This window comes from Carcharhinus amblyrhynchos, chromosome 10, assembly GCF_965287045.1.
Source record: "Carcharhinus amblyrhynchos chromosome 10, sCarAmb.v2.hapA, whole genome shotgun sequence".
In the NCBI taxonomy this organism is placed as follows: domain Eukaryota; kingdom Metazoa; phylum Chordata; class Chondrichthyes; order Carcharhiniformes; family Carcharhinidae; genus Carcharhinus; species Carcharhinus amblyrhynchos.
The window spans coordinates 70,489,720-70,503,986 of NC_137333.1; the positions used below are offsets into that span (position 1 = coordinate 70,489,720).

Consider the following 14,267-nt stretch of genomic DNA (forward strand, 5'->3'; position numbering starts at 1 on the left):
CCCTGGGGCACTCCACTAGTCACCAACCGCCAATCCGAATAGCACCCATTGACACCCACTCTCTGCCTCCTATTTGACAGCCAATCCCCTATCCATGCTAACACCCTACCCCCAACTCCATGCCCCTTAACCTTCTGTGCGGCACCTTATCAAACGCCTTCTGAAAATCGAGAAACACCACATCCACCGGTTCCCCTCTATCCACCGCACTAGACACATCCTCATAGAATTCCAATAAATTCGTCAGACACGACTTCCCCTTACCGAAACCTATCTAAAAATTAAAGTGAAGGAGACTAAAAATTGTACTCCCTCAGAGCAAGTGCAAGGATTACAGCAGATAGAAAATAAAACGGGTAAATACTGCCCTCAATGTCAATCCTCATGTCATACAACCAAATCAGCATGCTCCCCAATGGAAAATAGGAGACCCACAAACAATCCCCTGACAAGGAAATATTTCTGTATTGCAAACACTGAAACCCAAGATTTAGCACATGACACAGAGTCAGAAGCAGGGTGGGCAGACGCACGCACCCACCCTGCTCCCGGTACCGATCATCAAAACCAAGATTCAGTGCAAGTGACAATGCACATTAGACCTCGACCACCCTTGTTCTGTTGTCAGAGCACGCCGGTGGATAAGCGCCATTAAAACATAAAAAATAAACAATCTGATGTTCGCAGTAGAACAGGAAACCAGACGACAAACTCTTCTGTGCTCATATATCATGCACCCTTGTCAGGACAGAAGAAAATATCAGAAAATCAGGAGTACAATTTCAAGAGAACAAGGGCAGCAACATAGGAAATTGAAGCAGCAGTAGCCAAATGGCCTTTCGAGCCTGCCACACCAATTGTTTTGATCGTGACTGATCATCAAATTCAAAATCCTGATTCCCCCCACTCCTCCCCTCCCAGCCATACCCCTTGATCCCTGTAGCCCCGAGAGCTACAGGTTGAGGATTATTGATGACTATCCACAGAGGCTGAAAAATTGAACATTGAGCAACACCCAGGATCCATCCAGAGTTCCACTGAACCCTCTACACCTCCGCTGTGTTGTCATCTCGAAGCCCTGGTATAAAGAAAAATCTGGGCCCCAGTGGACGGTGAGGACCTGTCACGTCTGTCCTCCTCCAATCCTCTCAGTGAATACCAGGAACAAGAACAGCGTAAGACTAGTGGTCAGAGTCTTTGACTGACCCCAGACCTCGAACACTGCATACAACGTGCTCCATCGAACTTGACACCAACCATCAAATTGAGATTGTGAAAGGATATCAGCCAGTTCTCAAATTCAGCCGGGAATTCATCCCCAGCTTCTCTCAGGAGACCGTGCACGTGAATACTCTTTCTCTCGCCCTACCTCCCTGAATCAGCTAAGGTGGTCAACATACCATGCAGCAGGATTTCCAAGAACTAATGGTGAGCCTTCAGTGAGGAAGCTGACAGGATTCTCTTCACTGCTTTATTCATTCTCTTTAGGATAGCTTGCTGTTCATCAATATGAGCAATCTGTGCTGGGGAACCAAGACTGTCATCCGCAAATTCACTCATAATGGTTGACATCATCTCGATGTCATCAGTGTCACCAGTGAAATCGTCATTGCAAATGGGACTCACCTTGGCTGCATCTGACTGCCTCAATCAAACAAGGATTTTTTTAAACTTAGCCAGGATGTTCCAGGAATATAGCACACATTATGCACATCAGGATCGGATAATTATGGTTGTGCATTCAGATTAAAAAATGGATTAAAATCTGAGTAGTGTCAGAGCTTGCAAAAATGCTGCAGCTCTGGAACCTATATCACCTGACCACATCTCCCCACCCCTCTCCACCTCCCCTGCCTACCTCCACCTCCACCTCCAAGTCACTTTAAATAAATTGAAGCTTGAGATAAAATAGCAAAGACAGGCATTTCAGAGAAAAGCATTGAGCTGTTGTTTGTTTTCCCAGAATAAAATCCAAAGGCCAGTTGGTTTAGATAATGACTTTTTCCCTCTTTCCCATTTTAGTATACCATTTAGTGAGTAATTCAAAAAGTAGTTGGAGACTACCTTTTTTTATAGATTGGTTGGTGGAGCAAGGGGAATGTGGAATACAACTAAAAGTAGCGGAGTGAAATTGTGTTATCCACGGGCTGAGAATATTTCTTACAGATATGCAAAGTGAACTGTTCAATGTGATGTTACATGTCATAATATTGATAGTTTTAAATTTATGTAATTTATCATGTGTGTTTTTTTGACTGCATCTTAATGCATTCATGGATTAAATTTATATTTATTTTAGCACTGTTATTTCATATAGACGGAATTCTGAGTTTGCTCTCTGAGTAGAAATAAAATTAATCTTTTTAGTATCTGACCAGGTTTCTCATTACTTAAATTTTTTGCTTTAAATAGCTTATTTAATGGTAAGTAAATTAATACATTACTTTTGATTTGTAGGCTGTGGAGACCCTGAAGATGTTTGAGAAGAAGGATAGCAGGGTTAAGAGTGCAGCTGCAACAAATCTATCTTTCCTTTACTTTTTGGTAGGTGTTGTAGAACATTAGAATAGGTCACGATTATGACATTTCTTATTTGTAGACATGAAATTCAAATATATCAGACTTGATTTTTTTTTCCCCGCAGTTCATATATTGAAGCATTTAATTCATAGGTATTGCAATTCCACATTTGGAGTTCAACATTTCACAGAATCCTACAGTGAAGAAGAGGCCCTTCAGCCAATCGAATCTGCACCGATGCATGAAAGGCCCTGAACTGCCCACCTAATCCCACTCGCCAGCACTTGGCTCGTAGCCTTGAATGTTATGGCATGCCAAGTACTCATCCAGATATATTTTAGAAGGTGTGAGGTATCCTGCTTCCACCAGGCACTGCATTACGAACCAGTGTCTATTGTTCCTTTTTCCCTGTTAATTAACAGTGGATCAGTCAATTTTGTTTAATTAAAATTATTATTTGCTCCCAGTTTATTCAAGCATTTAAATGTATTACCTGGTTTTGCACTATTCCACATTGACAAGAAAGATCCCAAATTCAATAATGCTGGAAACCTGAAATAAAAATAGAAAATTCTAGTCAGTGCATCTGGCAACAACCGTGGAGAGAGACACTGAGGTAGTGGGCAGCATTTTCCCATAAGCTTTGGGACCCCAACATTGGGACTAAATGAGCTCCTGAACCTGCACTTCAGTGAAATTCCAAGAGGCAGGCTCCTGTTATTATTGTTAAGGCCACAATAAGGCTTGCCTGCAAAATCAACCCTTTTTGTGGTTTTAACAATGCAAATTGGCTACCCAACTGCCTGGTGCAGGCCAATCAGGGTCCCCGCCAACCCCAGGAAGCTTCCCCTGCAGCAGGTATATGTTGGGGAGCCTTCCCAGTGTTGTTGTCCCTACTTGCCTGGTGCCACTATCTGCTACTTACCAACATGAACTGGGATAATTCAGCCCAACATTTCAGGTCTGTAACTTTTCTGTGAACCATCATAGACTTGAAACATTAATTCTCTTTCTCTCACGACAGATGCTGGCAGATTTGTTAAGTGTTTCCAGCCTTTTCTGCTTTTTCTCCTTTAGCTTCTTTTCTTGATCTGTAAATTTAAAACCATTTTCTGTAAAACCAAAAAAAACTGACAATTCAGAAGTTGTAAAGTTTGATTTGATTTATTATTGTCACAGGTATTAGTATACAGTGAAAAGTATTACTTCTTGTGTGCTTTGCAGACAAAACATACCATACATAGAGAAGGAAAGGAGAGGGTGCAGATGGAATGTTATATTCATAGCTAGGGTGTAGAGAAGGAGCATCTTAATATGAAGTGATTGAATTTTGAGCATTGTTAGAGTTTATAAAAGTTAGCCAATGTGGTGTGGGTACACTCACAATGCTATTAGGAGGGGAGGTCCAGATTTTGACCCAGAGACAGTGAAGAAGCAGGTGATGTAGTACCAAGTCAGTTAGTGCATCGCTTGGAAGGAAATATCAGTTTTTGGTATTCCTATGCCTCTGTCGCCCTTGGCCCTTCTAGGTGGCACATGTTTGGAAGATACTTTCCAAGTGGCCATGGTGAGTTGCCTTACTGCATCTTTTAAATGGTACATACTGCTGCCACTGTGTGATAGTGGTGGAATAAGTGGATGTTGAATATGGTGGATGGAATACCAATTAAGCAGGCTGCTTTGTCCTGAATGGTGTTGAGCTTTTTGAGTGTTGCAGGAACTGCACTCATCCAGGCAAGCAGAGAGCATTCCATCACTTTTCTCATGTGACTTGTGGTGGTGGAAGGCTATGGAGAGACAGGATGTGAGTTTTGCTTCACAGAATTCCCAGCCTTTGATCTGTTCTTGTAGCCACAGTATTTATATGATTGGTCAATGGTTACTGTTCACGGTATTAATAGTGGGGGATTCAACAATTGTAATGCTATTGAATATCAAGGGGAGATAATTGGATTTTATCTTCTGGAGATGATAATTGCCTGGCACTTGTGTGGCATGAATGTTACTTGCCACATAGCTGCCCAAGCCAAAATGTCTTTGTGCACATGGGCACAGGTCTTGCTGCATATGGGCACTGACTACTTCAGAAGTGTTCATCACCATTTACAAATGAGAAGTTGTGAATGGTGATGAACGCTGTGCAATTATCCACAATCATCTTCATTTTTGACCTTATGATGGAGAAAAAGCCATTGATGAAGTAGCTGAAGCTATTTGGGTCTGTGACACCATCCTGAGGAACACCTGCAGTGATGTCCTGGAACTAATATGATAGACCTCAAACCACCACAACCGTTTTCCTTTGTATTAGGTGTGACTCCAACCAGGGGAGAGATTTCCTCATGATTCCCATTGACTCCAGTTTCGCTCGGGTTCCATGATGTCACACTAGGTCAAATGCTGCCTTGATGTCAGGGGCAGTCACTGTCATCTCAGTTTTAGAGTTCAGCTCTTTGGTCCATAAGGAACTTGAGGCTGTAATGAGGTCAGAAGCTGAATGGACCTGGCAGAACCCAAACTGATTGTCACTGAGCAGATTATTGCTGATTAAGTGTCACTTTAATAACATTGTCGATGACCTCTTCCATTTCAGTTAGTGGGATTAGTTCAGTATCAGGTACTGAGTTTAAATACTAGGAAAGCCTTAATTTAAATTTGGGATTTATTTGTTGGAAATCTAATGTATAATGGTATGAATTGACATGATTTACAATGGCAAACTCTTGCATCTGCATTTGCTTTTCTATTGTGAAGGTAGTGCAAAAAAAACTTTATTTTTTAATCTGTGCCTTATGTTCGAAAGAATTTGGTTGTGAATCTCCCATAATTGAAGGCGGGGGGGGGCATGCAAACAATTGGCCATGCAAAGTGGAATTCATATTCTTTGGATTTATGCAGGAAAATGATTTTGGACTTGCAGACCGTTACGCAGATCTTGCAATGAGTGCTGATCGATATAATCCAGCAGCATTGACAAATAAAGGAAACTGTGTCTTTGCACGTGGCGACTACGAGAAAGCAGCTGAGTTTTATAAGGAAGCCTTGCGGAATGATTCCTCTTTTACTGAGGCACTCTATAACTTAGGTGAGTTGCAATGTGACTTAAATTGCACATACTGTGAGTGGTAAATTCGATGAATTCTGAGTAATGACCTTTAGTACCATTCTTATTCCAAGAATGCCAGACATTTACTGATAGTGTGCACTATTTATTTAGCATTGTTCTGTAATTTCATGTATCCAGAGATCATCATTTTCTGCTAAGCACATACCATTTGCGTAATTTGACCATTTTGCTTCTTATTTGTCTCCATCATGTTTTTTGATACCCAGCTTCATTTATTATAAATAGATTTTTATATTATATTAAAATAATTCAAAATATATTTTCCTCTAAGCCAATATAAATAAGTGAACAACAAATTAGTACTAGCCATTGACTCCAAATAATTCTTTTTATTTATTGTATTTACGCCATATCATTTGAAGCACCATGTTATAACGTATTAACAGAGAGCCCTCATAAGTTTAGTTTCTTTCCCAATATATTGAAGAATTCCAGTTGGACGATAAGGTATGACTCACTGCTTCTAAATCAATCACCTGCATGTCTTCTACACCCTTAGAGAATTTCTGTTATACCCTATAGAATAATCTTGCACATCTTTTCTCCTAAAGATGTTAGGCTCGTTGGTCTGTAAATTGCAGATTCACATCTCAATCCTTTGTTGACTATCAGGATAGTAACTACCCTACAGACCTAATATAACTTCAATTCTGGAGTTTTTTATTTTCTAATTTATTACCTTGAAGTTTGGAGATGGTAGACCATCCGAACTAGACCGACAGGTAATTATTTGAGTTTCTCCATTACACATGTTTTATTGATGTCTATTTGTGTTAGAGATTCTTAAGGCAAAATTACTGGATCAGGACTCTGTCATTAATATGGAAGCTCCTTTACCTCATTTTTTTTTCTCTCAGTCAGCCTTTACCCTTAGAAAAATATAATGTGCACCTATTGCAATTGTGCAACAACAATCATATTGTATTACATTTTTTAGTGAAAGACAAATTAGACCCAATCTATATCAAAATAAGTGTTCAACCACATACACCATCGGTGAGGTACAAGAAGGAATGCCAACAATGCCAGTGTATAAGACTATCAATGTCAAAAAAATTCAAGTTAGTAACATAGGCAACACAGAATGTTTGACAACCAGTGCACACATTAATCGGATGCAAGTTTTGTCCCACTGTTTCCTTTTGGTAATAAAGTAAATGAACTAGATGGCTGATGAGTAATTGCAGAGGGAAAATCAGGGTGCCAGTCTGTTAGAGTTCTCAATCATCTATAATCACTGGCTATAACATGACAATGTAACTTTGAAGTTAGCACCCGATTTTGTTTTTCTTTCTCTTTTCAGCAACTGGGTCATCTCTGTCATAGCTCATCCTTCTCGAGTGGAAAGGGAAGGTGACTTGTTTTCAGAGTTACATCCATACAACTGTGAATAATCTCTAAGAAGTGGCTATAAGTGACCCATGCATGACTCCCCCTCTCTGCAGAAAATCATATGGTGTTTGTTCTGCTCCATTCAAAAATGATACAAATGAGGTCAAACTTTATGGTGTGAGGGTTTACAGATACAAATCCTTATCATGAGATAAATTCAGATAAAAAAAGGCACCTCAGTTCATTTATTCTCATCCTGCAAGAAGATTAACATTGTCACTTCATCTCACCATTCCTTGATATCATGCAATAATTCTCTAATACACTTTCTAATTTGCTACTTATTTACCTTGAACCTTTTAAATTCAGGTCTTACTTACAAGAAGTTGAATAGACTGGAGGAGGCTTTGGATTGTTTCTTGAAGCTCCATGCAATCATGAGGAACAATGCTCAAGTTATGTACCAGATTGCAAATCTGTATCCTTTCCAAAATGTTGAGATTACAGAGGCTGCGTTTGAACAGCTAAGGGAATTCTCAACAAGTGACGTTTACATTAATATTTTGGGAAACTTTGTAGCTTCCCTCATGACTTGGTGAATAAAGTAATTACCTACTGTATTAAGAACGAACTTGCACTTATACAAGGCCTTTTGCGGCCTTGTGTATCAAAATCCTTTACAGTCAATTAACTGCTTTTTGAAGTGTAACCATTACTGTAATGAAGAGAAATGTACCAGTCAAAATGTGTACCACAAGATGCTGGCTAGGTAATCTAGTCCAGTCAAACAATAGGACATGCCCTGCACTTCAATTTGGGTCAGAGGGAAGTGAGAGTGGTAAATATTTGGAAACATAGGCCCATGACAGGCTGGGGAGTTTAAACGTTCAATGCGGAATGTGTCCGTAACCCACTCTGTGCTGCCATCTTTATGGTGACAGATTGCAAGATATGGGTCTCCCACAATTGAGAGCCTGATTTAAATTTTGCTGCTGCCAGCTTGTTTTTCAGGGCTTAGGAGCCCCAGCAGCAAAAGGAGGACAGAAGCAGCTAGTTCCAGAAAGAATTTTTATAGCACAAATTGCCAACATGGAAATGCAGGAGTACATTCCAGTTCCTTAAGGAAGCTTTTGACCAATCATGGCCTCTTCCAGCTTCTGATTGACAACATTCCCTCCAATCCTGATCACCTGCCTGATCCATGATTGCAGCCAAAGCCCGCCAGACCACCACCTGCCAATCTCTGGCCAGACCAGCAATTGCAATTGCTAAGGACTGTCCTCAAGGAATCCTAGCTGTACCCTCTTGCTGTTGCTTTTCCTGTCTGACAAAAAAAATTATCATGAAGTTCCTTTTTAAATTTGACTAGATTTCTGCATTGAAGAGGTAATGACATAGTGGTTTTGGCACTGAGCTGGTAATCCAGAGATCCAGGGCAAGACCTGGTTGTTGCAGGTTCAAATCTTACCATGGTACATGGTGTAATTTGAATTCAATAAAAATGTGGAATCAAAAGTTTATTGATGAATATGAAACCATTCTTGGTGTCATAAAAACCCATTTGGTTCACTAATGATCTTTAGGGAAGGAAATTTGCTATCCTTGCCTGATCTGGCCTACAATTGACTCCAGATCCACAACAATGCAGTTGACTCTCAAATACCCTCTGAAATGGAGGGCAGTTAGGGATGGGCAATCAATGCTGGCCAGCCAGCCATCGAAAGTCAGATTGCATTATATTTTTTAATAAAAGACAAATTGGACCCAATCTATATCAAAATAAGCGTTCAACCACAGATACACCATCAGTACAGTGGAAGAAAGAAAGCCAACAATGACAGTGTATAAATGTTAAAAGCTAGAAAAACAGGCAACACAAATCCTGTAAGATGAATTTTTGGAAAAAATCCTCAGTTTTGGAATGTTTCCCCTGCACTCAGCTACCTGGTCCTCTCTATAAATTTGGAGACAGTCAGGCTCTTGCACACAGAGAAAGCTTTGATGTTATGGATAGATTCCCCAGAGCCAAATATTATTGATTGTACCCATAGTATCAAGATGCTGAAGGATCAGCCAGCTAGATTCAATAACTGAAGAGACTGGTCTGTGCCCACAGGTAGTGCATCTTGTCTGCACTACCATGTAGTTATCATGTGCTGCTCATGCTGCAAGAGTCCCAGGTGCCACATCTCTCCAGGCCAACAACCAGACCATGTGGGTAGCTGTTGGGGGATAAGGGTTGTACCATGAAGGAGTATCTCCTGATCTTTGACAACTAACCCCACACGATGGGAGGTAGGTGCTAGAACCATCTAACCTAAACCTGCACTAAGCTGACCATTGGCATTTTGAAGATGCGATTCTGGTGCCTTGACTGTTATGGTGGTGCCTTCAGTATAAGTCAGTTAGTATCCTGTAAAGTGGCTTTCTGTCATGTGCTGCACAACATGATTGTGCAAAGAAGCCTGGAGTTGGATGATGAGGAGAGACTGATACACCACTCTTCCTAGGGAGGAGGAAGAAGACATGAATGACTAAGGGGATACTACAGAGGAGCTTGGACCTGTGCATTGGAGAGATGTTGCCAATTCCATCCTGGGCCTGTCCGTGCTCAGAAGGCAGACATGGCCACAATGTGTTCAACTGGCAGATGACTGCAAAACTCAACTTCTATCATTATAGATAAATTATTCATTGTACCTGGATAATTCCATTGCCACCCAAAGCCATGGAGCATGGGTCTCCATTGGGAGCTACCTTTTGTTGACTGTACATCATTCTCCTGTTCCTGTTCACTTGTTGAAGTGCTGCCACCTTATGCTCACATTCTAAGCTTGATATTGGCTCCATCGATGTGAATGAGTGATGTGGTGAGATGGTTGGCGACATATGCGCTGTTCCACTCAATGAATCTCTAGCTACAGAACTTGTAAGAGGCACGTAAAAGGTGTTGATGAGCATTTGGACAATTCATTAGGTGCATCTGTAAGTGACAGTAATTAACAGTAAGTGACAGTAATTAATGAGCCACAGTGTGCACAGGACAGGAGCCTTCTCCATGCCCATCACCCAAGGATAGAACTAGCAAATGATCCCACACTTCTTGGCTTCCAGCCTTACCATCACCAATGGCCTGTCTCATTGGCACCGTAGTAATGTCCTGCAATGTCTCACCCATGGCTATGAGCTGGTGCTGGTCTGGCACTTTGTTCTCTGTGTGCCATCTCCAGGTTGTTGAGCTCTCATTCCTGCAAGCTGAGGGGAGAATGATGCACGAGTAGGTTCCCTTCCTCAACTCTCACAACGTGACATTGGAGAGATGTTAACATAGTGGCATTGAAAGTGATGCAGCTAGTGCAATTTACTCTCAATCTCAGCACAGTAGAGCAACATAAGATGACCCAGTTTTTCTAAAACAAAAATCACGTTTGTGCATCTGCTCAGCATATAAATTACATTCTCCCCCCTACCCTACTTCTTTCCAGCCTCAACAAGCTATGAGAAAGGGATGTGTGATTTCTATGGATGGCTTGAATATCCATATTTAATTGAGTACTTGCTGGACTCTCGAGCTCAAAAGCCCAAAGGTCACATGATTAGAAGTGGCCATTTTGATAGCCTGTTGGTGTTCAAAAACAAAGTTCATACAACACTGGAACATGACATCTGTTACCAGATTGTTTAGTGAACACAGTGACAATAATATCAAAATACAGTGAAGGGGTTTGCTATATATCCACATGTGACAATTTCTCACTTTGAAAGAAAACCTAATCCTTGACTTCCTTTGTTTAAGATATGAAATGTTGGAAGATCTGACCCAAGCCATTGAGTGGCTCATGCAGTTGATTAGTGTTGCCCCTACTGACCCACAGGCACTTGCTAAATTAGGAGACCTGTACGACAATGAGGGAGACAAGTCCCAGGCCTTCCAGTACTATTATGAGGTATTTAATCAGCAATGGGAACTTTAACAGTCAAGATTATTGCCAGTAATGGCCTCTAACACTGGCTGTCACAGGAAGAGCACTTAAATATCCAGAAAATATCTATGTCAGCTTGGCCACCAGCCCAATAGACTTTGGTACCTTTTGCCATCTGTGAAGTGCCCTGTTTTCCCTGTCCTCCACCACCATCTTGAGAAGTTATATTTCTGCTCCCTTGCAAAGGACTGATAATATTAAATACTGATCTTTTCGCAAAAGTGACCTGAACACCACTGGTAGGATGTGTCCTTCAAGAGACCACTATGCCTCATCTCAGTGGATATGCTGACAATCATCCTTACCAAATCTGAGGATTCAAGTTCTCTTTGTGTAGAGAGCCTATGCTTCTGACCCCAATTCCCTGATGCAGAAGCCCCTGTTTAGGGACTGTTTAGAGCAGAACCTCTGTAGAGGTTCTGCTCTAAACAAAGCACTGCCCCTCCCCTGCCAGAAATAACTAGTGTAAAAATTTGTGGTTCCCCAGATAAAAGATTATACATGCCCCCTCTCCAGGGATTCTGCCAATCTGTCAATGTTTTGGCAGCAAATTAGGAGAACCACATAATTGGTCAAAACAGCAAATGCAGATTATTAGATAAGTAGGTAACAAAAAAGAAAATGAGAAATTTGACCAACCAGAACAGAAATGTGGGTGACAAAAACTCTACACGTTTAGAACCAGTATGCATCATTGTTAGCAACTTGAATGAGTATAACAACATTTTTAAAATTGCTATCTGTGCTGTCCTCTGAAATTATCTCTTAAGACCATTCATTTTGCTACCTCTGTTAGGATCATTTCTTTTAAAGGAATTGCACAAGAATAAATTTAAAACTTTTATTCAAACAAACCAATAACAATCTTAAATAAGCGTTATTTGTTTAGTAATTAATACTCCAAATTGCAGAGATAACTAACATATAAATGTCATTGATAATTCCATGACATACTGTATTTACCTTACAGCATATTCTCAATTGTAGGGTGGGATTTTCCAGCCAGACTCGTTCCAAGAGCTGAAAATCCCACCCAAGGTCAATGGACCTGTGCATCGTCCATGCCCCCCCACCACCACCATCCCTCTCCACCTACCTGCCCACTATGATTCCCATGGCAGGAGGGATGAGAAAATTCTGCCCATAGTCTTTAAAAGCAACAGCCCACTGTCATTCCCTGTTTCCAATAGTTTCTCTTCTGTTTCAACGAGTGGTGACATCCAGTGACTGCTGAAAGTTATCTCCCTTAATACTCAGAGTTACTGAACCAACTTTCAGCTGGTAGGCTCACTGCAGTGATTTCTTGTCCCAGCCTTGCCAGGGATATCTTTTACCATTCTTAAATAGCTGCTGGTTCTTTCTTTGACAAGTGGGCAAGCTTTCCACAGCATTCTGCCTTGCAACTAACACAAAATGGTTTGTGTTTTTCTCCAGACCGTAATGATTGCCTTTCCTGACTAGTGCCTGCTTGCTGTCTCAGGTCCAGAGATTTTTAAAAGGACTGCCTGGGGATCAGTGTACACAGAACAACACAGCTGCCCCTCTGTGTTCAGGTGTGAATTATGGATGTGGGTTCAGTAAGACTTAACCTGGCCCCCTGGCCTGTGGTAACCATTACCTGCCTGTTTCTGGGCAAAGTTCAATCCAACTTCACATCCACCCCCTTTTTCTGTTTTTCTTCAATTAAAAGCAATAACTTAAACCTAACCATCTTTTAAAACTTCATATAATAACACTTCTCAAAAAGCTCCCAAGAAAACCTCTATGATCCATGATGCACAGTTTCTTCATACGTATAGCCCCTCTTCAGTGCTGTTTCGCTCTGTTGCCAGTTCTCAAAAATTCTAAAGCAAAGACGATCTTTCACAAGTGAATATTATAAATATGTTTGATTAAGTTTTTCATACATTTTATAATTAAGATAAAAGTGGAAACCTAATTAAATGGAATGATAAATTTCTCTACTTTCCAGTATTAAGTTCTGCTTGGTAATATTGCCATTTCATATATAAATTGAATATTCCTTCACATATGAAATCTTAAAATGAATGTGCATCTTCAGCTAGAAATTGGAAATGTAGTATAACAGTAAGAAAAAGAATTGTGATGGAAACTCAACACATACATATATCTGCGTTGCAAAGACCAGTTGTGGAAGGCATTGTTGATGCGATTCTTCAAGTGCTAGTATCCTGCCCTGACCATACAAATAATCTCATCCCCAAATGTGGAATGAGGTCTCCAGTCTATGCTTAGAATAGGCATGAATGCTTTATATTATTTGCATTAATAGAGCAGACCTCCACAAATGTAGAATTACTCTATTCCAAACAATCGTGCCTTTCAGTGAACTTAGGCTGTTAACGTATCTTAATACTTAATTGAAATGAATTGCTTTCCTTTTACTATGTCACCTGATCCCTTAAATTCCATCTTAGTAGGTAGAATCCTTTATCCTCTATGTTCTTTTAAACAAATTTGATAATAGTTTAATAGTGTGGTTTTAAAGATGTAACAAACTGCATTCATGGGGGACACAGTAATATAGTGGTGATGTCACTGGATTAGTAATCCAGATTCCTAGGCTAATGCCCTAGGGACATGGGATCAAATCCCACCATGACAGTGGTGAAATTTAAACTCAATAAATCTGGAATTGAAAGTTAGTATCAGAAATGGTGGCCCAATTGTTTGAAAGCTCATCTGGTTCACTCAGCGAAGGAAAGTGCTGCCTTTACCTGGTCTGCTCTGGTCTCCAGATCCACAGCAATGTGGCTGACTCTTATCTGCTTCCTGAAATGACCTGGTAACACACTCAGTTCAAGAGCAGTTAGGATGAATGGCAAATGGGTAAGCAACAACCACATCCCATCACAAGATTTTTTAAAAAAAAATCACAAAATTCAAGCTTGTGCTCTTGAGGGAATTAAACAAAAATCTTGCTGGAAAACAAATAAGATAAACTTAAAATAAACATATAATGCTATCTTTCTAATCCCTTGTTTTGTTTCTGTTGTTTTTGTCAGTCATTTAGGTATTTCCCATCAAACATTGAGGGCATTGAATGGCTTGGAGCCTATTATATTGACACACAGTTCTGTGAAAAAGCTATTCAATACTTTGAAAGAGCAGCACTTATCCAGTAAGAAATATTTTGTCTTTGATATTGTGTTATATTTCATATTAGGCATTACAAGAGATGGTCATTCAAGAAAGTGCAGAATTCTCTATCTCACATGGAAACTAACGGTTTTCAAAAGTGATCTAATACACCTATCTAAAAGGCTTTGATGTAACACCTTATC

The 14,267-nt window shown here is 40.3% G+C and overlaps 1 protein-coding gene across 3 annotated transcripts in view; it reads left to right on the forward strand.

Moving 5' to 3' along the window:
* The window catches only part of ift88 (intraflagellar transport 88 homolog), a 92,945-nt gene that overhangs the window by 61,779 nt on the left and 16,899 nt on the right, over positions 1–14,267 (forward strand). For all 3 annotated transcript variants that reach the window (XM_080197316.1, XM_080197317.1, XM_080197318.1), the window contains 5 exons: positions 2,458–2,544; positions 5,419–5,605; positions 7,349–7,457; positions 10,776–10,926; positions 13,989–14,104. In XM_080197316.1, the coding sequence (XP_080053442.1) occupies positions 2,458–2,544; positions 5,419–5,605; positions 7,349–7,457; positions 10,776–10,926; positions 13,989–14,104 (650 nt within the window). The remainder of the gene's footprint in view (positions 1–2,457; positions 2,545–5,418; positions 5,606–7,348; positions 7,458–10,775; positions 10,927–13,988; positions 14,105–14,267) is intronic.